The 22,370-nt window shown below is 46.2% G+C and overlaps 1 protein-coding gene across 2 annotated transcripts; it reads left to right on the top strand.

Moving 5' to 3' along the window:
- Positions 1 to 3,265: 3,265 nt before the first annotated feature.
- HTR3A (5-hydroxytryptamine receptor 3A) lies at positions 3,266 to 21,767 on the top strand. Of its 2 annotated transcripts, none has more exons than XM_081172253.1 (9): positions 3,266 to 3,652; positions 10,811 to 10,986; positions 12,079 to 12,123; positions 13,701 to 13,810; positions 14,738 to 14,907; positions 16,134 to 16,294; positions 17,900 to 18,110; positions 19,244 to 19,477; positions 20,417 to 21,767. In XM_081172253.1, the coding sequence occupies exons 1-9, from the start codon at positions 3,568 to 3,570 to the stop codon at positions 20,704 to 20,706; spliced, it is 1,482 nt and encodes a 493-aa protein (XP_081028379.1). In that variant the 5' UTR covers positions 3,266 to 3,567; the 3' UTR covers positions 20,707 to 21,767. The 2 variants fall into 2 exon arrangements, with proteins under 2 accessions (XP_081028379.1, XP_081028380.1); XM_081172254.1 differs by having other exon boundaries at positions 3,267 to 3,652; positions 10,820 to 10,986.
- The last annotated feature ends 603 nt before the right edge of the window (positions 21,768 to 22,370 follow it).

Genomic DNA, 22,370 nt, shown 5'->3' with positions numbered 1-22,370 from the left:
ATGATTCGTGTTTGCCACCCTCACTAGGAGGATCAATTTACGATGTGTTTATTGAGGAAGCTAGCTCTGTTTTATGTAGCATCTCTGTCTCTGGGTAGAAGCCCCTCTGACCACGGAGCTTGTTCTGGCTGCTAAAGTACGGTGCCGCCAAACTAACAGTGGCTCTCCCAATCAAGGGGGGCAGCCGCCAGCCTCCCAGGGACCTATCCTCACCTCAGCCAGCCACTCCTTGCTTCTGGCTCTCAAGATTCAATAAGAGCACACGGCTCTGAGCTACCGTCTCCACTTCAACCTGGGAGGAGGCTTGCCATCTGCTAACAGAGTCAAGAAATCAAATTAGCGCTGGCTTTACGCTCACTTTCTCCATGACACAAGTATTGGCAGTCAAGGGCTGAGTTCATCAGGGCTCCACACTAATTTCTTATCTTCTCTAAGTGACTCCACGCTGCCATCTGATGCAATTTGCCCCTGCGCTGTGGCCGAGGGCTCCAATTTCTGCTTGTTTTACCATCAGTTCCATTAATAGGACATCTCTGTTTTGGGTGGCGCAAGGTGGGGGAGGTAGCAGGGAGAGGCTTTGGAAAAATAAGACCTGGTTGTTGTTCTGTTGGGAGGAGAAGGGCGTCAGAATAAACACCATGAGAGGGAAGAAACAAGCTTCCCCAATTTGGTTCGCTCGTCTCCACCTGATTTCCAAATAACCAGTTCCTGTAGGCCATTGCCCTTGCAGGGGCTCTGAGTGGAAAGGATGCCCAAGCAATAGGCATATGCCATTAACCTGAGGTTTAGCCCAGGACTATCTAAGGTGGTGGAAGGGAGTGGAAGGGAGAAGCCCACATTTTGGAATACTCTTCTATTTGGAAGATGAGAATCCAGGCAAGGAGAAAAATAGCACAACAAGGGCTGCCACCTCTCTCCATTATGTGCTAGTTGCAGGGAGAGGTATTATTGTTGTTGTTGTTGTTAAAAAAGTATTGGAGCATTAAGGAATGTGACCATGACAACATATCATCTATCTATCTCTCTCTCTCTCTCTCTCTCTCTCTCTCTCTCTCTCTCTCTCTCTCTCTCTCTCTATCTCTATCTCTATCTATCTATCTATCTATCTATCTATCATCTATCATCTATCTATCTATCTATCTCTATTTATCTATCGTCTATCTAATCTATCATCTATCTCTATCTATCTATCATCTATCATCTATCTATCTATCTATCTATCTATCTATCTATCTATCCATCTATCATCTATCTGCATGCTGTTTTTCAGGCCCATGGCCTCCTCCTCCTCTCTGTAACAGGGTAATAAGAATTTATTTTTTATTTTTTAAATGCAGTCAGAACTGAATCCAGTCTATCACTCTAGGATTTTACTGGCTCATTCTGCTTTTCCTCTCCTCCTGCATTTTGCAGATGAAAACACGAATTGGGTGTTCCAAGAACCATCAAGTCCTTTCCTTTCCCAACTCTAGTAAACACAACAGAAGGCACAGAAGTGATCTAAGTATTTTGTTCCTGGGGCAACCACCCCTGGTTTTTCCCACCCCCCCACATGCTATGCCACTGGCCTCCTTATTTGTCATGGTTTTATTGTGGTCTGCCAACAGTTTGCAAATAATATCAGTCAGGGTCCAGCCCACTCTTGCTCTCAAAAGGTCTCCCAAGTAATGAGCTTTGAAATCTATATAGAAGCAACAGTGCAAAAGGTAACACACGGCATTTTCCACCTCCCCAGTACCACAGACACAGGTCTGCTGCTACTACTATCACTAAGAACAACACAGTATGGGCCAGATACCAAGTTTAAACATGTGGCAGAATGAAGTGGGCGTGAGGTGGCAGAAAGTGCCGCATTCTGGTGGGTGGGCATTCCCGTTTTTGGATGAAAAAAAGGTAAAGGGACCCCTAACCATTAGGTCCAGTCGCGGACGACTCTGGGGTTGCATGTTCATCTCGCTTTACTGGCCGAGGGAGCTGGCGTTTGTCCGCAGACAGCTTCCAGGTCATGTGACTTTACCTTCCTGCTGGAGCGGTACCTATTTATCTACTTGCACTTGATGTGCTTTCGAACTGCTAGGTTGGCAGGAGCAGGGAGCTCACCCCATCGCGGGGATTCAAACCGCCGACCTTCTGATCGGCAAGTCCTGTGGTTTAGACCACAGCACCACCCACGTCCCACAGCGCCACCCGCGACCCACAGAGGCACCAAATACCACACCTGAAAGAGATTGTAGCCCAGCCCTTTCTCACTGTGTTGATTTTCTGCTTGAGAGGCATTTGTTTTTGACATTAGGGAACATTCAAGAACGATGTCCTCCAAACTGCAGTTTGCAATGTTGCAGTCCACCACCTGAGGACTCCATACCCTCCAACATTTTCTAATGAAAATAGGGACATCCTATTAGTAAAGAAAAAGTGTTTTATATGCATTATAACACTGTGACACCAGATGGCGCTGTGGAATTCCATCTTTAACCATCGTGATTTCCCATTACTGAATAAAGTTTGCACCTGGGATGGCTTCTGTAAATCTGGGACTGTCCCCGGAAAATAGGGGCACTTGGAGGGACTCACTCTACTGCATATTTCTTCTCCGGGTAGACATTGCCTCTTACTTCAAGGCCAGGATACGTCAGACTTCAGCTTTAGAGACCCAGCAAGTTTTGAAGTTCACAGCGCAAGTCTCCTACCATACCCGATTTCCTCCCTCACGGGTTGGGCCTCAGCCTTGTCCTCCATCACCTTCCCCACACAAAAGGAATAGTGATAAAGCAGAGGAGGAGGGGAATGACACAAGGGCCCCTTAACGTGACCTCTGGCTTCTGTTCACTCACACCAAGCACCTCCCACATATGGATGGGGCTTGCACAGACGATAGCCAGTAAATTGTACGTGGCAGCCATTCTAGGTCTGTCTTAAGCATCTCACGCACATTGTGAGTTGAATAACTTTTGTTCCACAGAGGGATGCCTTGTGGTTCTGTGGCTTGAATTCCCGCACCGTGTAACTTGAGGTTCGGTGTTTCAGTCCTGTCGGAGATTGTGCTGACGCTATCTGCTCCCGGCCGCACCCTTATCGCAGCACTTGATACATTAATGCAGAAATTATCGTTGAAATGTCCTCATCAATTTGTCAGGACAGCGCTCAAGTGAGTCTCAGGTTCTGCATGGCCTCTCAGGTTTTACCCTCGCGCAGAAAGCTCAGACAGTGGTACCCTGCCCTCCCCGTAACCAAAGGGATGCAGCAGTGATGAGCATCAATCCCTGAGCATCTTTGCATGACATCAGCTTGGGTGGGTGGGTGAATATCTTGGAGTCCTCTCTGCCTGAAACTTGAGGCAGCAGAGGGAGACTGATTGCAACATTAATTATGCATTTTTAAAAAATCCAACAGTTAGGGGGAAACAAGAAAGGAGGGGAATAAAGTACGCTCTGCCTCCTTAATTGCATTTAATTTCTCTGCAGAGGCAAAGACAGAGTGGAAGAAAGGGGTGAGAGAGGGAACCATAAGATTTCCTCTGCTGTGTCAAGGCGATCGGAAGAAGCCTTGAGCCATAAAGTGCTTTCCATGCTCCCCAAGCTGTTCATGGCTCCCTCTGCTCTGGGGGTCTCTCTGCTCCTGCTGTTCTTTACTTCTGTGCTGCAATGCAAAGGTAAGGAAACTTGAGCAAAAGTTTGAAAGGCTGCTTGTTTTGTGTCTGTGAGCTGAAGGAGAGACTTTGTAGGAGGGCAGGGGCTGCTCTCCGCATTTGCGAGGTCGATCCGGAGCGGCAGCTGAACGTTTCGTATTAAACACAGCGGTGCAACTTGAATCATCTGAACTCTGGGTCCCATGTCGCTGTACGTTTATGAAAGAACATTGACGGCTAGCTTTTGTTCAGTAATACTGGATTGCTCCAGGGCAATCCTGAGTTTTGAATTGAGGGGAGGGGAGGCGAGGATAAGTTGAAACTAAAGAGAGAGAGAGAAAGGAAAGCCTTCTTGTAAGAGATAACTCTGGAATTTGCTGCCACAAGCCGCAAAGGCAGCTCCTCACTTGGATGGCTTTAAAAGGGGATAAGACACATTCATACAGGAGGATAAGAGGTCTGCTAGTGGCTATGAGACTTGATAGCTAATGAATGGAACCTCCAGATTCAGACGAAGTCTACCTCCAAATCCCAGGTGTAGTGGGTGGGGGAAGAAGAGGAGGAAGAAGAAGAAGAAGAGAGCAGTTGTTTTCATGCCCTTCACATGAGCTACTCCACTGCTGGAAATAGAATGATCGGCTTAAAGCGTCATCAGTTCAGCAGGGTTCTTTTCTACTTTGTGGCGCATTTATCTCATTTTAGAGCAGCCTCCCTAACCTGTGGCCCTCTAGATATGACTGGACCCAACGCCCTTTATCCCTAACCTTTGGCCGTACTGGGTGGGGCTGGTGGGAGTTTAGGAGTCCAGCAATATCAGGAGGGCAGCGGGTTGAGAAGGCTGGTGCAGACTCTAGACTTACTGGCCTTATGCCCCCACTGTTTAGATGACAATAATATGCACAACTTCAAAATATTGTAACCCAGCCCTGCTGTATTTGGGGCTCCTCTTGCTCAGTTTTGCTGATAGAATCCTTGGGCATCTGCCCTAATATTCTGACCTGATGGTACCCCTGGTTCTCTAGTGCCATTATGTCCTCCACATTCTTTTAATAGAAGGTGCTGGATCTGGATGAAGAGGTGCTTTTCTTCATGGGATACTAAAAGCAACCTTTAACATTTGTGTGGATGAATCACAATACCTTTTGTTTTTGCAAGTAAAGTGCAACTTTTCTTTTTTTAATGATTTAGGCTTGCGACCTTAAAAACACACCCCAAGTTTTGCACAGATAATTTTACCATTTTACTGTGGCTTTTTATTCTAATCTCAAGTTTCTTATCATTTGAACTAACTGGGGGCAGAGGAGACTGGAGAGATGGAAACGTGCACATTTATTTACAGACCTGCGGAGAACAATAAAGCACTGGGGTGGGGGATGGGGACATGTTGTTTCAGAACCTGTTGCCTGAGCCAAGTTGAACTTGGAAACCCCAGTTCTGTGCATTGCTCATTGCTCAGAATGGCGGGGGTTGAAATCCTTGGACGGCAGCAACGGTGCAGAGAACAGATGATTGTGTTGTTGCTCAGGCTTCCTGTTCCTGATAACACAATGGACCGGGTTAGCTAATGATCATCTGTCAATTAGGGGCTCTTTGGTTTGCTAAGCAGTGGGAGCAGAATGGAGAGGAGCTGGAAAATACTGACAGGTGGACATCTGCTGTTGTTTGGTTGCCATCCCAAGACAGGTTTGAACGTGGCTTTCATTTTGGGACCATCCCTGCTCTTAACGTAAACTAGCACAATGTTAATGTTCTGGAAAAGTGACCAAAATGTGGAATGTCAGGACAGGGTAAGGAAATTGTAGCCCTCCAGATGTTGCTGGGTGGGTGGACTACAGCTCCTATCATTCGTGGTTGTAGGCATGATGGCTGCCGAGGCTGATGGGAGATATAGTTCAACAACATCTGGAAGGCCACAGGTTCTCCATCGAGAATTGCACATGTGGTTTCATGACCGGTGGCAGAAACTGTCATGAAGTCCTTGTCTCAAAATCCCGTTGAAAGGAACCTGGACGAAGGATAGCTCAATTGGTAGAGTAAGAGACACTTGATCTCAAGGTTGTGGGTTTGAGCCCCACCTTGGACAAGAAGATTCGTGCATTGCTGGTGGTTGGACTAGATGACGCTTGTTCTCCCTTCCAACTCTTCGATTCTATGATTCTATGGAAAGAAGGTCAGGTGAGCACAACATGTTTGTTCCAATGGGTCTTGCTTGGGGCACATTTTCAGCAGGGCTGTGGCCAGAATTATTAGGGATACTGTAAATAATCCATAGGGATGTGGGTGGTGTTGTGGGTTAAATCACAGAGCCTAGGACTTGCCAATCAGAAGGTCAGCGGTTCGAATCCCCGTGACGGGGTGAGCTCTCGTTGCTCGGTCCCTGCTCCTGCCAACCTAGCAGTTCCAAAGCACGTCAAAGTGCAAGTAGATAAATAGGTACCGCTCCAGCGGGAAGGTAAACGGCGTTTCCGTGCACTGCTCTGGTTCGCCAGAAGCGGCTTAGTCTTGCTGGCCACATGATCCGGAAGCTGTACACCGGCTCCCTCAGCCAGTAAAGAGAGATGAGCACCGCAACCCCAGAGTCGGCCACGACTGGACCTAATGGTCAGGGGTCCCTTTACCTTTACCTAAATAATCCATAAGAACATAACAGGAGTCCTGCTGAGCCAGACCAAAAGGTCCACCTAGTGCAGCATTCAGTTTCTCAAAATGGCCAATCTTAAGCTCCCAAGATGCCCACAAGTAGGGCAAGAAAACAACAGCCCTCTCTAGTTGTTGTTCCCCAGTAGTTGGCACACAGAAATAGAGTGCCTCTGAACATGACATTTCCATGCAACCATCAAAAGTGAGTAGCCATTGATAAACTCACCCTCCTGAACCTGCCTAATACCTTACCCTTAAGAAGAATCTCAGTCAGCAACTGTCTCTCCCTGTCTTGTGGCAGAGAATCCCATACATTAATTGCACATTGTGCAAAGAAGTACTTTCTTATCGGTCCTGAACCTACTGCCAGTGAATTTAATTGGATGACCCCAAGTTCTAGTATTAGGAAAGTGGAAGGAGGGGTGGAAGTAATTCTCTTATCCACTTTTTCAACACCATACATAATTTGATAAACCTCAATCATGTCCCTCACCAAGATACTCCCCGCCCAACTGAAAAGCCCCAAAATGCTTTTGGCTTTTCCTTGCAGGGAGGGTGCTTTATCCTTCCAAGATGAACATAGGAAACTGCCTGATGCTGAGTCACTCCCCGTTGTCCATCTTGCTCAGCATTGCCAACACTGACTGGCAGTGCTTCTCTGGGATTTCATGCAGGGGGTCTCCCCTATTTCTACCTGGAAATGATGGGACTTGAACCTGGGACCTTCTTGGTACAAAGCAGGTGCTCTACCAGCTGAGCTACAGCCCTTCCCATCATTTTGGTGGACCTTTTCCAGCCTTACAATATACTGTTGGAGGTCTCTGAGTACAAGTTGCTGGAAATCGCAGAAGAGGTTTCCTGTCGCTTTCATGTCCTGCCTTTGGGCTTCTCATTGGGGCTTCTGGCTGGCCACTGTGAGAGCAAGATGCTGAACTTGATAGTTCATTTGCCTGATCCAGCAAGCTATTCTAGGAGCCGCCTAGATGTTGCTGGACTACAACTCCCATCATCCCTGGTCATTGAACATGCTGCCTGGAGTGGATGGGAGTGGTTGCCATTGGCTGTACCAGGCCAATGGACTATCAAGTTGAGCATCTTGTTCTCACAGTGGCCAACGAGATGCCTTCTCTAGGAAGCCCACAAGCTGGACCCAAGCACAAGGGCACTCTTCTCTCCTGTGTTTGCCAGAAACTGATATACAGCCACTGACTATGAAGCCAAAACATTGTGGGGGGCACTAGGTTGGGGAATCATGTTCTAGCTCAGCATGACTGGTAGCAACTCTCCAGGCTCTCAGATATATAAGGACTTTTCTCAGTCCTTCAACCTGAAACCATTGCTGGTCAGAGTGTCAGGTATGTTCACCCAGGACATTCTCCTTCAAAGAAGACACAGCCAGTGAGGTAGAAGCTCAGACAAGGTTTGCTGATGGGGTGTCCTCCAGATGTTCTGGAGTACAGCTCTCGTGAGCCCAAACCAGAACAGGCAATAGTCCATGATGCTGGAAGTTGGACTCCACAACATGTAGTAGGTACTATGTTGGCTACTCCTGAGCCAGAGAGATCAATCAGCCAGAGAGAGAGGAGGAGAGGGAGGGAGGGAGGGAGAGACCCTAAACTCTGAACTCTAGAAGATTCAATATAGACAAAAGAAAGGACTTCTTCATGCAACACATAGTTGTTGGATGAAGGAGGAGGCAGTGATGGCCACCAGCTTGGATGCCTTTAAAAGAGGATTGGGAGAAATTCATGGTGGAGAAAGCTGCCAGTTACTCTTAGCCATAATGGTTGTGTTCTAGCTCCACAGCAGTACGCCTGTCTCGGTTGCTGGAAATCACAACAGAGGAGAGTGTTGTTGGGTTTCTCTTTGGAACATGTGGTTGGCCAGTGTAAGAACAGATTGCTGGACTAGATGGGCCACTGGCCTGATCCATCAGGTTTCTTCTTACATTCTTAACCACTCAGCTCCCTCAAATGATTGCCACTTTTCTCGAAGATGGATTTGAATGAAATTCTTCCCTTCCATCAGAGGGTGCACTGCTTGCCTCAGTCTGCATCCCTGCCAGACATCAGTCAGCCCAAGGCTGCTCCAAATCCCACCACCTCTTTGCCCTTTCTAGGTGAAAAACAACATTCATTGTGTTCCTGGCATGTGAAAAACTAACAAACCCCAATGTGCTGTTTTTGTTTTATTTTTTTTTCTTCTAAAAAAACAGATCCCACTCCCATCTGCTGCATGCAGGAAATATGGGGGTGGAAGAGATAGAAAAGCTTGTTTTACTCCTGGGTGCTGGAGTCCTTTTGAAAAGGGCTGAGAAATGTGTGTCAAAGACCTCACTCCTGCTCCTTCCAAAACCACAGGTCCCCAAAGCCATTGGCTGGGAGCAAGCCAAGTTCACTAGCCCTTGGCGCAGGTCATGCATCTCCATGCTCAGTTTGCAGAATCCAGGAGCATCTTGGGACTGAGTTCTTTGGCATGATGTTTTCAAGAGCTCGGTGAATCTATGAGTCCTCCAAGCTTCTTCCCTCCCTCCCCAACAGCTGGACCATGGACAACCCATCAAATCCTCTCTCTGTCATTTTAGCAAGAGTGCATAAACCACCCCTCCCCCCAAAAAAACCTCAATAGCAGAGGCAAAAGGCCCAAGAGCTAATCCTGTAGCCAACCCTAGCCAGCTGTAGACCTTGCTGCATGCCAGTTGGATCTTTAAGGGTCATTTGGAAGAGACAAAGGCAAAATCTGCCATTGAATTACCCAGCCAGCCTGCTTTCAGCGGACTCCCCTAATTTGTTTTCTTCTCTCTGCCTGGCCCTCCCCGTCTTCTCCCTCCAGCTGCCTGAAGCTCGTGCGCCCAGCTAGCTTAGAGGAATTATAGATGGTATGAAAAGGCAGAGGGGTCTGCTTGAAAAGCCTCCTCTAAGGATGCTCTCCCCCAAGCACCTGCAGATCTATTCCAATTAGGGGCTGCTCGCAAAGTGTGAATTGTGCCCCAGTCTTAGGAAGTCATGTTCAGGGAGAGACGTGGCAGGCAGGCAGGCAAGCAGCAGCTCTGCTGTTTTGACCTGGCTTTTTCCCTCCCCTTGTGAGCTGCCTTGCAAGATAAGCTTGCATCAAAGGCAAATTTCGGTCCTATTAATGCTGGAACAGCCGTAACTATGAAAGTAGAGGTGGGAGATGCTACTTTTGTTTGCTTGTTTGTTATATCAATTCATTACAATTCACCGATTTTAACAAGATGGTAGCAAGTCTTTGTCTTCATAAGGTCCACTGTTTCATGACAGAACAGAAGCTGATCTGGTGGAAAAGATCAGGAAGTTAATGGGAGAGATTCTGCCTCTGCTTTGGATACAGAATCAGCAGAGCCACATGTTATTTATTCTGGCTTATCTATATAGCACCATCAGGTTACATGGCATCTTACTGAGTAGTGCTAGAGAGAAAACAACCAACCAACCCACAGGCCTTTCTGCTGCAAGATGTTTACAGTCTCTCTCTTTTTTATATATATAACTTTTTTTTACATAATTTTTTACATTTTAACTTTAACCCTTTCAAACATTTGAATAAAAGGTTCTATTGAACCTCCTTCCCTCCCTCCATGGGTTCCATATTCAAGATAACAGTTTCTGCATCTTTTTCCTTTATCCATATGTTAAATATCTATAGTTACCATAATTAATTCCACATTACAAGTGTCATTATATCCCTGCCAATGATTTTAACTGTTTACAGTGGTCTTTTAAATAAATTAAGAATTTACTCCAGTCTTTTAAGAATACATGATCTTCCTGGTTTCTGATGTTCCCCATCAGTTTCACCATCTCTGAGTACTCCATCAAGTTTTGTCCTACATTCTTCTCTTGGTACTTCCCCTTCCTTCCATCTCTGGGCTAGAAGCATTCTCGCTGCTGTTATTGCATACATAAAAAGTCTTTTATCCTCTTTTGGTATCTCTTCACCTATTATACCTAACAGAAAAGCTTCTGGTGTTTTGTTTCTTTAACAAATGTGCTTTTAAACATTTTCTTTAATTCATTATATATCACTTCCCAGAAAGCTTTTACCAGTGTACATGTCCACCACAAAGCTGTTTACAGTCTCAATTAGAGCCGATTGGAGCACCTATCAAGCCTAAATGTAGTACACAGTCTGTTTTCAATGAGGGGATCACATAGGCAAATCTGGGCGGCTGAGGGCAGACTGAGGTTGCTGAAGCAGTGTCCCCTTCACTTAATGGAACCAGACTCCACTGTTGGATTATAAATTGATTTTTTTTCCATTATTATTATTTTTTTGCATGCAGAAAGCAGTGGCGGGCTTTGGGCTCTCAAATATCAGCGGCACCCTGTGTGACGCTAAAATTTGCCCCCCCCACCTCTTGCTCTCCATTCAGCAGCATTGTTGTAGTGCCCCCTGCAGTCCAGTGCCTAGTGCCACTGCATGGGTCATGCCAGTCTTAAACCACCTCTGCAGAAAAACACCTTCAGGGAGTTTTACTGCCAAGAAGATACGGTCAATGACAGACATTGTTTTCTTTTCTAGCTTCTCCAGCTTATCATAAAACAGCCAGCAAACAAGCAAACTTGACTAAGCCTGCTCTCCGTCTGCTCTCTGACTATTTATTTTCCAACTACAAAAAGGATGTCCGTCCTGTTCGGAACTGGAGGAAGACCACCAATGTGGCTATCGATGTCATGGTGTATGCCATCCTGAGTGTGGTAGGTCTCCTCCTCCTCCTCTCTCTCAAATGGTCCAGGTTTCCTCTTCCCATGGATCACTGGGGGCAAGGTGACAGACATGATCCACCTGAATTTAGATAGCCCTTGCCATCTCCCAGGGAGTTACAACATTTTAATTTATTACTATAATTTATTAGATTTCTATACCACCCTTCATCCGAAGATCACAGGAGATTTAAGATATAAAAACACAAAAATGCATAACGTAGCAACAAATGAAAACAATACCCTCCCACTCGTCTCCAGGTTTTCTGCTTCGGACATTTAAAGAAGCTGGTCTCCACAATGTTTCACATTCACAATGCTGCTGCTGGAGTATAATTCCCATCATCCCTGACCAATGGTTATGCTGGTTGGGGGAGATGGGGAGACTGATGGGAGTTGGATCCCAGCAACATCGGGATGTTTATGTTTGTGTGTGTATGTGTATGTATGACAGATGCTTCCCATCCCTGATTCACATGACACAATTGGAATTTATATGTTGATTTTATTGAGTAATGAAAGTGGAGGGGTTCACTTCTAAAGCATCACTTAGGATTCTTTCATACACTGTTTTTTTCTCTCCAGATGGGGACATCCATGGTGTGTTTCTATGCATGTAAAAAAAAGAAAAGCAAAATGTGGGCAGTACTTATGTGTTCCATCAGCTCAAGGATTTCCACTTGTGCAGCAGAACTCCCCTTCTCCTCTTCCTGTGCATGCCCCACAAGCTCCCTCTGTACGGTTGGGGGAACTTTCAGAACAGATTTAGGAGTGCAAGGGGTGAGGAGAGGACAGAGGGGAAATTTCCTTGTACAAGTGCTATGCTGGATACACCCTGTAAATAAACCCCAAAAGTCTGAAAACATAGGCATGTTAGAGATATAGTGCTGGGACTGGCTGCTTCTTCTTTCTTAGTGTGTCTGCATGCAGTGTGTTGGTTGTTGTCTGATTGCTTATGGGGACTCCCTCCAAATTCTTTAAGGTGTCACCTTACTTCCCTGCAGCCAGCCATATAGGGAGGTCAATAGTGGAACTGACCCTTTGGTTTCATTAGCCTGATCTCTGCTTCTCTGTTTTCAACAACAGGATGAGAAAAACCAAGTCCTGACAACGTATATCTGGTACAGACAGGTAAGAAGGCTGTGCCAATGGGAGCAATTTGCTCTCCTCCTTTCCTGCCCAACCCCTTTGACCTAGCAGCTGCTCACCACTGACACCATATAGGTCTCTTGATTCCTAGGATGCAACCTTCCATTCACTGGACTCCATAATCCCCCTCTGCTGAGCTGGCTTCTGCAGACTATGGCTAGGGTTCTGTACTGGAAAGCTAGGCAGCATCTGCCATAAGCACTAAGCATTTGACAGCATAGAGAGGCAATTAGGCCCAATTTGCTCCTGGTGTTCAGACTTTGTTTTTGGCATCATACTGTCTCTAGAGACAATGGTGTGCACCTCTGGGGGAGAAGTCACACCACTGCATTAGTAGCACAATTGTTACCTTGGGGCACAAGCCTGGGCTAGGCTACCACACTGATGGTTTGTACAGCAATTTAGAATGTCACTATTCTGGGTACCAAAGGAAGAAGGAAGTTTGCCCCACAGCATGTTTGAGGGATGAAGTAGCATAGGAGGGAAGATGAGAGCATATGATGTGAGCAGCTTATAAATAAAACAGGCCTCACCCTTAGAGGTGCAGGTGGGTCAGAAGGCTGCATCTTACAATAGAAAAAAGAAAAGAGAAGCGTGCTAAAGGAGAAAAAAATGAATGATAGGGAGCATCTTGGCTCCCACCCAACACAGACAGAGGCTATTACTTGGAAGTAAGGAAGGTATATTTATGCAGACAAATAATGGTACAGGCTCAGCAGCAGATATGCTTCTTGAGAGTCACAATTTAGGAGCTAAAAAGCAGGGCCAGAAGTTCAGAACTGGACAGAAGTGATGGAGATGTCCCAACAAGATCCCCCACCTCTCCTGCTTTTAAAGATGAGGTGAGGCAAGGCAAGGCGTGTTCACTCACAAGACCTTGTGGTGCCTTGTGGTGATGTTGAGCTTGCCGGCAAACACTCTGTTGGGGCAGGTGGGTCTGCTTCCATCTAAGAAGGTGGTGCTTAGTTCTAGGTGACAAGACTGGAACCTCTTGTGTAGGCTTCTGTTCAGCCTCCCCTTTTGGCTGATCAAAGCCCCCCACAGCTCCACTGAGGGTCTCCGCTCCACAGGAATCTCAGTACCCCTGCTCCCCCTTTCAAAGTGACAGAAATGGGGTGGAAAGTGAAGAATTCCTCACCTCTAACCCAGGTTCACACAGGGAGGAGGGGAAAAGAAAACTCAACCACAAGTTTCTTAAACAAAATAAAAATATTCCTTCCAGTAGCACCTTAGAGACCAACTAAGCTCATACCAATAACAAACTTAGTTGGTCTCTAAGGTGCTACTGGAAGGAATATTTTTATTTTGTTTCAACTACAGCAGACCAACACGCCTACCTACCTGTAACAAGTTTCTTAAAGTTACAGTTAAACAGTTATATAGCTCTGTCTGTGCAAGTCCTGGCTGTCTAAGAGACCGGCAACTCTCCAGAGCCATTCTTTCCTCAAATCAGATCCCAGAATAGAATAGTTGACGCCTACCCACAAGTGGTTCAGCACAGCACCCCACCTACTTATTTCCATCTACCACTGTGTCAGATCCTCCCCTCTGTTTTGCAGCACTGGATCGATGAGTTTCTGCAGTGGAATCCAAGGGACTTTGACAACATCACCCAGATGTCTGTCCCTACTGAAGCCATCTGGGTCCCAGACATTCTTATCAATGAATTGTAAGTGCACCATCCTTCTTGGGTTCTCTCCCCCCCCCCATCCTCTTTCCACATTGTGGAAGCCGAAAATATGGGATGGAAGAGAATGTGAGGATTTATTTCTGTTCTCTCACCGTTCCTCCCTTCCCAAGCCAACCTCTCCACTTTGTATTCTTGACAATGCTTTTCCACTGGCTTGCCCCTCTGTGTACTGTATATTGCAGATGGGGAGAAGGCTGAGAAATTGGGACGGTTCCAGTAGTGGAAAACTATAAACACTCATAATTACCCTTGCTGTGTTGGGCGTGGGATTCAAATTTTCTGAGGAGAGAGAGGGAGAGACAATGGAGGGGCAGCTGTGGAGCCGTCAACGCATACTTGGAAGAGAGGGAAAGAAGGAAGGAAAGGCGGGAGGATGGAGTTATTGTTCTAAACCACCCTCCTTCTATTGTGACCACTGGAAGACCTAAGCAAGGATCAGAAAGCCCCTTTGGGGAGGAGAGGAAAAATCCCTTTCCGTATTCATGTTTGTAAGGTAAACAGCTTCATTGGAAAATGGCTGCATTATTTTAATGAGTCATCACAAGAGAGAACCAACTTGAGAAAGGGGAAAAGGAGAATTACAGGGTTCATAGGAAGCTGTTTAATACTGAGCCAGACCTATGGTCCATCTGTGTCTAGTGTGGTATAGCGGTCAGAGTGTTGGACTAGGATCTAGGAGACCAGAGGACAAATGAAAATCTAGGGTAGGAGAGGAGGAATGTGGTAGAGCGGCTAGAATCCTGAACAGGGAGCATGCTGCAATGTTTTGTTACTGGTAACCACTTGTAGCTCAGCATCTGGAATCTGGGATGGAGGAGTTCCATCGCTTAGTGGGTTTTGACTGCAGCCCAAATGGTTCATGTTCTCTCCCCTGACTTTGGCTCCCCCACTCTCTGTTTCCTGCAGTGTGGATGTGGGGAAATCCCCCGATATCCCCTATGTTTACATCCTCCATCATGGGGAAGTGCGGAACCTCAAGCCAGTCCAGGTGGTCACTGCCTGCAGCCTGGACATCTATAACTTCCCCTTTGATGTGCAGAACTGCTCTCTGACCTTCACCAGCTGGCTGCATAACAGTACGTGAGCAGTTGTGTTGATTTTGCCCTGTGGCTTGTTGCATACTGGGAGAAGAGGCCGACTGACCAAGCTAAATAGGAAGAGGCTCCTACTCCCTGGCTGCCAAGCATCTCCCCTCAACCTCCTCCCTGCAGAATAGGCTTGTCAATGGCTGCTTATTGTGATGGCTAAATACAAGCATCATATGTACATACATGCTTCCTACCTCCATGTAGCAGATACAGGAGCAAACTGTTAGAGGTGTGAGTCTCCCAGGAATAGAGTACTGAATAGAGCACCCACAATCTCACCACATGTTTCAAGCACTATGAGACCATTTTAAAGAATTCTTGGAGCTGTAGTTTGCTAAAGATGCTGAGAACTATTAGGGGATCCCTATTCCCCTCCCAGAACCACAGTTCCCAGAGTGGTTTAACAAGCAATCCCTGTTCACAGGGAACTCTGGGAAGTGTGGCCCTGGGAGAGGAATAAGGAGTCTCCTTATAATATAATAAAAATTATTATAAAAAAAGGAGTCTCCTAACAACTCCCAGGACCCTTAACAAACTACAGCTCCCAGAATTCTTTGGTAGAAACCGTGACTGCTTAAAATGGTATCACAGTGTTTTAAATGTATGGTGTATATGTGGCTTAAGACAGACCCTTTTATGTGATCCAACTTGGCAGATACTATGGCCACCAATACCTTTTAAATGAACCTGATTCTCACATGGTCCCATTCCTTCAAGTGCTAGGCATGCACTCATCTTAGCTTGTTGAGTTGTGGCCCATTCAGCTGGCATTTCAGTGACTAACAATAACAACAACGCATTTTTCCATCTATAAGATGCCCCCATGTATAAGATGCCCCCTATTTTTGGGGACTCAGATTTAAGAAAATGGGAGAGATGGTCCAGAGTATGATGCCCCCTAATTTTTGACATTATTTTAAAGGGAAAAAACCTAGTCTTATACACGGAAAAATATGGTATTTATATGCCGCCCATCTGACTGGGTTGCCCCAGCCACTCTGGGTGGCTAATATCATGGGCTGTCATTTTGGAACCCGCTATGTGAGGTTTTCATGTGTGGCCATCAGTCCAAAGTTATGTCTTTGATGGGACACACAGAAAGGTCATCAAATCACTTGGAGATGGGTGTAGCATGGAAAAGGGAGGGGATTCCTGCAGGGGATGATATCTTTGGCACCCTCATCCTACTTTTCTTCCTGTCTTCTGTTCCTCAGTCCGGGACATTAACATCTCCCTGTGGCGGACCCCAGAGGAAGTGAAACATGACAAGAGTGTCTTCATGAACCAGGGGGAATGGGAGCTTCTGCACGTTCTCAGCCAGTTCCGAGAGTTCAGTGTTGGTGACAGCGACTTCTATGCTGAGATGAAGTTCTTTGTAAGAAGTTTTGGCAGGCTGGGCAGGGGTGGTGGGTGGGAGCCAGAAACAGAATCTTCAGTGCATATCATTTGTTTAAAAAGGCTGGAGGTGGAAGAGTGGTGCAAAGCTCTGGCGATGAGATGCTGCTGCTGCAGGTTTCTTGCTAGTTTTCAAAAGAAGGAGGGAGGAGAAATGGGTTTTCTCTAAACTGGAGCTACCTGAATCCAGAAGGGGAAAAAAGATGCTTCAGTATCAGCATGAGGAGAGTCAATCTGCTGCAGGTTGTGACCTATACCTTATAGAAGCAGAGGGTTGTAGCCAACTAACAACTTCTCAGCACAGACCTACTGAAATTCATGAGCCTAAGTTATCCATGCCTCTTAATTTCAGTGGTCTACTCTGAGTGTGACGTGTCATTGGAAGCAAGCCACAGGAACTACAGCTCAACTGAAACAATTAATTCAGAAAGGCCATAAGGCACCCCAAATTTTTTGTATGATTTTGGCACTGCTTGCCAAACATCATTTATCAACTTTACCCTCACCCTCATTTCCCCTCTTTTGTCCTTGGTCACTACATCATGTAGCAGCATTCAATTGCTTTGTGGCATTGTGCTCCAGGACTGCAGAACATCATGTTTGATGACTTCTTAGAAGGCTGAATTTCTAAGATATCATTAATTTCTTTTCCTGGTTTTTCCCTGAGCATTCCTTTTCTTAAAATGCACGTTCAGAGAAAATGGGGCCTCTTCCTGCAATATATCTCATAACCTATATATATATAATCTTTTTAAAGTGCTTTTTTTTAAAGGAAAAATGATGTTGGTACTCACCATGAAGTTGTTACAGTAAGTGCCACACTTAATTTTTTTTTTTTAATCTTTATTGGAAATTCAAAAAGTACATAATTATGTGTGCACTAAACATGGTGAGACTTAAATAAAAGAGAGAAAGAGAGAAAGAGAAACAGAACCTGTGTAGAAGGGGAAATAAAGGGGGGAGGGGGAAAAACACACCCAAAGCTGTATATTTTACAAGGTTGTTATTGTACTTCATGAGATCTTAACCTACTACAGTATTTGTAAGAATGGATTCCTTTCCAATTTTTTGGCGAGGGAAGGTACCAGTACTGTGTTTCCTTGAGTACCCCAGAAAAAAGCACTGATCTCACCAGATTCCCCACTTTGAAATATTATACTCAGCTTGGAGAGGTCTTGCAAACCCAGTGTGACTTTTCCTGAATTCCCTGCTTTTCTAATATTATGAAGGAGAACATTTTGGGACCATGCGTTGTGAAAACATGGGCAGTGGAATCAGCCAGCCCTGGTCCAGGGAAGGAAGGGTTAACCTTGCCTGACAGGCAGTTTTGCAGCAAGCAAAGGGCATAAATATTTCAGCAGCGGGAGGAAAGACTGGGCAGTGATGCACATCCCAGAGGACTCCTTGATGCCCCCCTGCCAGCTTAGCCAGACGCCTGGTGCCAATGGAGCCCTTGGCTCGTGCCACTTTGCAGCAGCTTAGGAAGCATTAAATGGGACGATGAATTTGAGGGAGAGCCAGCCACCCATTAGAGCATGTCTCAGCTAGACCCAAGGCCCATGCCTGACTCCTTGTGCCTTGGCAGGTGGTCATCCGAAGACGCCCCCTCTTTTACGCCGTCAGCCTATTGCTTCCCAGCATCTTCCTGATGGTCATGGACATTGTGGGCTTCTACCTGCCCCCTGACAGTGGAGAGAGGGTCTCCTTCAAGATCACCCTGCTCTTGGGCTACTCTGTTTTCCTGATCATTGTCTCTGATACACTGCCAGCCACGGCTATTGGGACCCCGCTGATAGGTAATAATAATAATTTTATTATTTATACCCTGCCCATCTGGCTTGGTTTCCCCAGCCACTCTGGGCGGCTTACAACATATCTAAGAATATAACATATCAAGCGTTAAAAAAACCTCCCAAAACCTTCAGATGTCTTCGAAAAAGTTGTGTAGTTCTTTATCTCCTTCACATCTGAAGGGAGGGCGTTCCACAGGAGGGTGCTGCTACCAAGAAGGCCCTCTGCCTGGTTCCCTGTAGCTTTGCTTCTCGAAATGAGGGAACCAGCAGAAGACCCTTGGAGGAGGACCTCAGTGTCTGGGCTGAGTGATAGGGGTGGAGATGCTCCTTCAGGTATACTGGGCTGAGTAAGATCACAGCAGCCCCACTGACAAAAGCATGAATGGGATGAATTGTGCAGCATGGCTGGTGGTGCCTTGCGTTTAGTGTGTTGCGGGATAAAACAAGAAATGGTTAAGATGTGCTCATGACATCAGCCCTATTATGATTAATTTTTATTTTATTTATTAGTTGCTTTCCATACACAAAATGTCTCAAAAATTGACCTTCAGGTCCAGAAAACCCCCAAACCCCCAAAGCAAAGGCTGAAAATGCTTAAATGCATCAGGAAATACAACAGCCTAAGTGTGCTCCATTGGGATTATTGGCAAGTTTGCTAGGTATGCCTTCCTGTTTTTGAGGTTTTTTTGCAAGCGGTCCTGGGATGTGGGTCATGGCCAATGAACTGCACAGCTTGGGCTACCTACAGCATCATCTGAACGTTATTCCATGTGTGAGAAGGTGTGGTTGAGGTGCTGATCTCGGCCCAAAGAGGAAAGGAAGAAAGAATCTAGGCTAAGAAATGTTAAAGGACTTATCACTGAGGGAGGATCAACAGCCCCACACAGGGTTTTTGAGGAGCCCCAAAGGCTGAGATGAGGGTGTGTGAGAAATGGAGGGCTTGTTTCTGGTGCTAGAAGCTTTATCTCATAGAATCTTTGAATGGGAAGGGACCATGAGGATCATGCAGGAATATGCAGCTATCCCTTACAGGGATTGGACCTGCAACCTTGGTGTTATCAGCGCCACTCTCTAACCAACTGACCTACTTAGCTCAGAAATGGACTTGGCTGAAGGTCATGGCTTTCCTCCAACAGGGGTCTATTTTGTGGTGTGCATGGCGTTGCTGGTCATTAGCTTGACCGAGACCATCCTCATAGTGCGACTCGTGCATAAGCAAGATCTACAGCCTCATGTACCTGACTGGGTGAAGCGCTGGGTGCTGGAACGGGCCACCATCCTGCTCTGCATCCGAGACAGGAACACGTTCTGTCCGGTCCACACTCAGAGCTCTGACATCTCTGGGAACATGGAAAACAATGACAGTACAGGTAAGAGCAAGATCAAAGTCCCAAATGGGAATGCAAGCATGTGAACACTCTGTTCAGACGGATGCCCATATCGAATGGTACATTATTGGGGATAGAAAGGCTAACTGAGTGAAAGCTGATGAAGTGCAGAGAGTGAGAGGGAAAATAGCTGCTAATATTTTACTGGGCAAACTGAACAAAAACAGGACATAATATGAGGAGAAATGAACAGAGAGGTTTGATCTTATTTATAGGCCTTGTGGACAGCAGGGGTAGACATGCAACCAAACATACAGGGGAAAATTTCCTCAGAACTACATAGCCAGGTGGCGCTGTGGGTTAAACGACAGAGCCTAGGACTTGCCGATCAGAAGGTCAGCAGTTTGAATCCCTGTGACAGAGTGAGCTCCCATTGCTCGATCCCAGCTCCTGCCAACCTTGCAGTTCAAAAGCATGTCAAAGTGCAAGTAGATAAATAGGTATCACTCCGGTGGGAAGGTAAATGGCATTTCCATGTGCTGCTCTGGTTCGCCAGAAGCGGCTTAGTCATGCTGGCCACATGACCTGGAAGCTGTATGCCGGCTCCCTTGGCCAATAAAGTGAGATAAGCGCCGCAACCCCAGAGTCGGCCATGACTGGACCTAATGGTCAGGGGTCCTTTTACCTTACATAGCCAATCAGAACCTTAGCAAGGATCATGCCAACCTGGCTGGTTGCTAGACAACACCTCCTCCACCGCCACCTATCTTGATTGGCTGTCTGTCAGCTGCGGCCACCCTTAGGTTCCTAACCGAATGATCCTTGCTGTCATGTTAAGTTAGTGAAATGATTGCGATGAGCGAAGTGGGGAGCTGTTGTGAACTGACCCATGGCTCTGGCACTTAGGCTGGGACACAGCTCCCCAGTGTGTCCCTCATATTTGTTTCAGCTTTACTGACCATTTCCTTTACCTCTCTCCAGCCAAACTGAACCACTACAGCTGTGAAAGCACACGTGACTTCGAAGGAGGAGCAAGTGGTACTATGACCCAGCCACAAGGGGAGAGCTCACTGGTGGTTGAAAGTATCCTGCAAGAGATTGCAGCCATTCGTCAGTTTCTGGAGAAGCGGGATGAATTCCGTGACATTGCCCGTGAATGGCTGCAGGTGGGCTACGTCCTGGATGTTCTTCTTTTCCGGGCATACCTAGTAGCTGTGCTGGCCTATAGCATCACCTTGGGCACTCTGTGGTCCATCTGGCAATACGCCTGAGACACACACCATACAGATGGGTTTGTCAAGCAGTTATGCTTGATGAGTCTTTTTGAGGTCTTTGGACTCATTGATATGTAGAACTTAGACCCAGACTCTGAGGTACTGCTCATGGACATGCATCTTAAGATTGGTGGCTTCAAGTGTCTCTTAAGACTAGTCAATGTGTATCTATTTTGTTATCCAGGTGCAATACTTGCCTAAGTGGCTTGTGACCTGCCATCCCCAATTGTCTTACCTGCAAAAAAGGGCAGAAGCACATGCAATTGCTTCTAAGCGATGTTTGTACACATCCTAAAAATAAATAAATACCTTATGATGCATGCCAGTTAAAAACAAATTCCGATTCTGGCTCCAAACTGGATCCCAGAAGGGGAAAGGAAGATGAGTTGCATGGAACTGATTTTTTTTTTTACACTACCCTAAATCCAGTCTTCCTGCTTTCCACCCCAATTCTACATTTTCATTGCCAACGCTCCATTGTAGAGCACATTTCCCACCTCCATCTCAGTGCAAAGGAGCTTCATCCTGGTGGCCAAGCCATTTTGTTTAACTAGACCTGTCATCCCGAGAATATGCCAAATATGGATAGAAATCTTGCAGTGGAGCTTGCCTTTGCTTAATTTCTTCAGCAGAGGTTTAATGTCAAGATACTATACAAAGAAAGTTTCGCTGTGGAGAACCGAAACCATGGTCACATCTAGTCATTTGCTACAATCCTTTCCTCCCTGCTGCATCTGTTTACTGGGTTTGAGGCCAGTTGTTGCTGAAGACTATGTTCTACCAGCATTTTCTCTCCCTCACATGTACCCTCACCCTGATGCCATTTCTTATTGGGGACTATATTTTTCAGACGTCTTGAAACATCTCAGACGTTTGCTGCCAAGGGTGCATGATGCTCAGACTGTTCACCCATTTTGTAAATAACGTTCCTCCCCACCTGTACAGTAACTAGCTGCTTGCATTAACCTTTTCACCTGAACCATCTGTAAAGCAGGCAGCTTCTTTTCTCGTGGTTCATCCATTTGTTGTGCAATAAACTGGGTGTTTCTCAAGTTAAATGGAATATGCCGGAGTTACTCATTACAGCCAGAAAGGAGGTGGGGGCTATGGGCAAGGAATGAAAGGGCATGGAAGACCCCTCGGTTAAGTATCTAGAGAAGGTAAGACTGGTTCTTTTTTTTTTTTAATCAACGTTGATTCACTCATTGAAAACACTCATCCCAGGCTTGTGGGAAATGTGAAAACATTCCCCCATGTGATAAAGCACTAGAAGGTATAGAGAAGATAAGATGGCAGTTTCCACTTGGTCAGTTTCTGTTGGTGTGGGAATGTGTAAACTTTGATCCTAATGTAGAGGTTCGTAGCTGTCCTCAAGTCTCGATGAAATTAGCAGAACATGTTAGTCACATCCAGCTTAAATCCCATTGATTTCAATGGAACTTAAGTCAACTATTTTCTATCAGTTGTGTTCAGTAACTCAAGGATACATCTTCTATCCAGATGTTCTGGACTGGCTGGATGCAGATGTGTGGTGGGAGGCACCAGCTGGGGAACCTCGAAGGGAACCCCCAGGGGAAGAAAGCTCAGCCAGGGGATTGGCGGTGGGATGACAACGAGTGGTCAAAGAGGGAAGAGGGAGTAGACTGGAAGGAGGAGGTGTC

Source organism: Podarcis bocagei (genome assembly GCF_964188305.1).
Source record: "Podarcis bocagei genome assembly, chromosome: 15".
Taxonomy (NCBI): domain Eukaryota; kingdom Metazoa; phylum Chordata; class Lepidosauria; order Squamata; family Lacertidae; genus Podarcis; species Podarcis bocagei.
This window is presented reverse-complemented; position numbering and strand designations above follow the sequence as displayed.

What these genes read in the sequence shown, in the direction of transcription:
- HTR3A (XM_081172253.1), top strand. Translation starts at nt 3,568, where the DNA reads ATGCTCCCCAAGCTGTTCATGGCTCCCTCTGCTCTGGGGGTCTCTCTG. An exon ending in TGTATGCCATCCTGAGTGTG is followed by an intron (nt 10,987 to 12,078) that starts GTAGGTCTCCTC and finishes TTTCAACAACAG; the next exon opens with GATGAGAAAAACCAAGTCCT. An exon ending in ATGCTGAGATGAAGTTCTTT is followed by an intron (nt 16,295 to 17,899) that starts GTAAGAAGTTTT and finishes GTGCCTTGGCAG; the next exon opens with GTGGTCATCCGAAGACGCCC.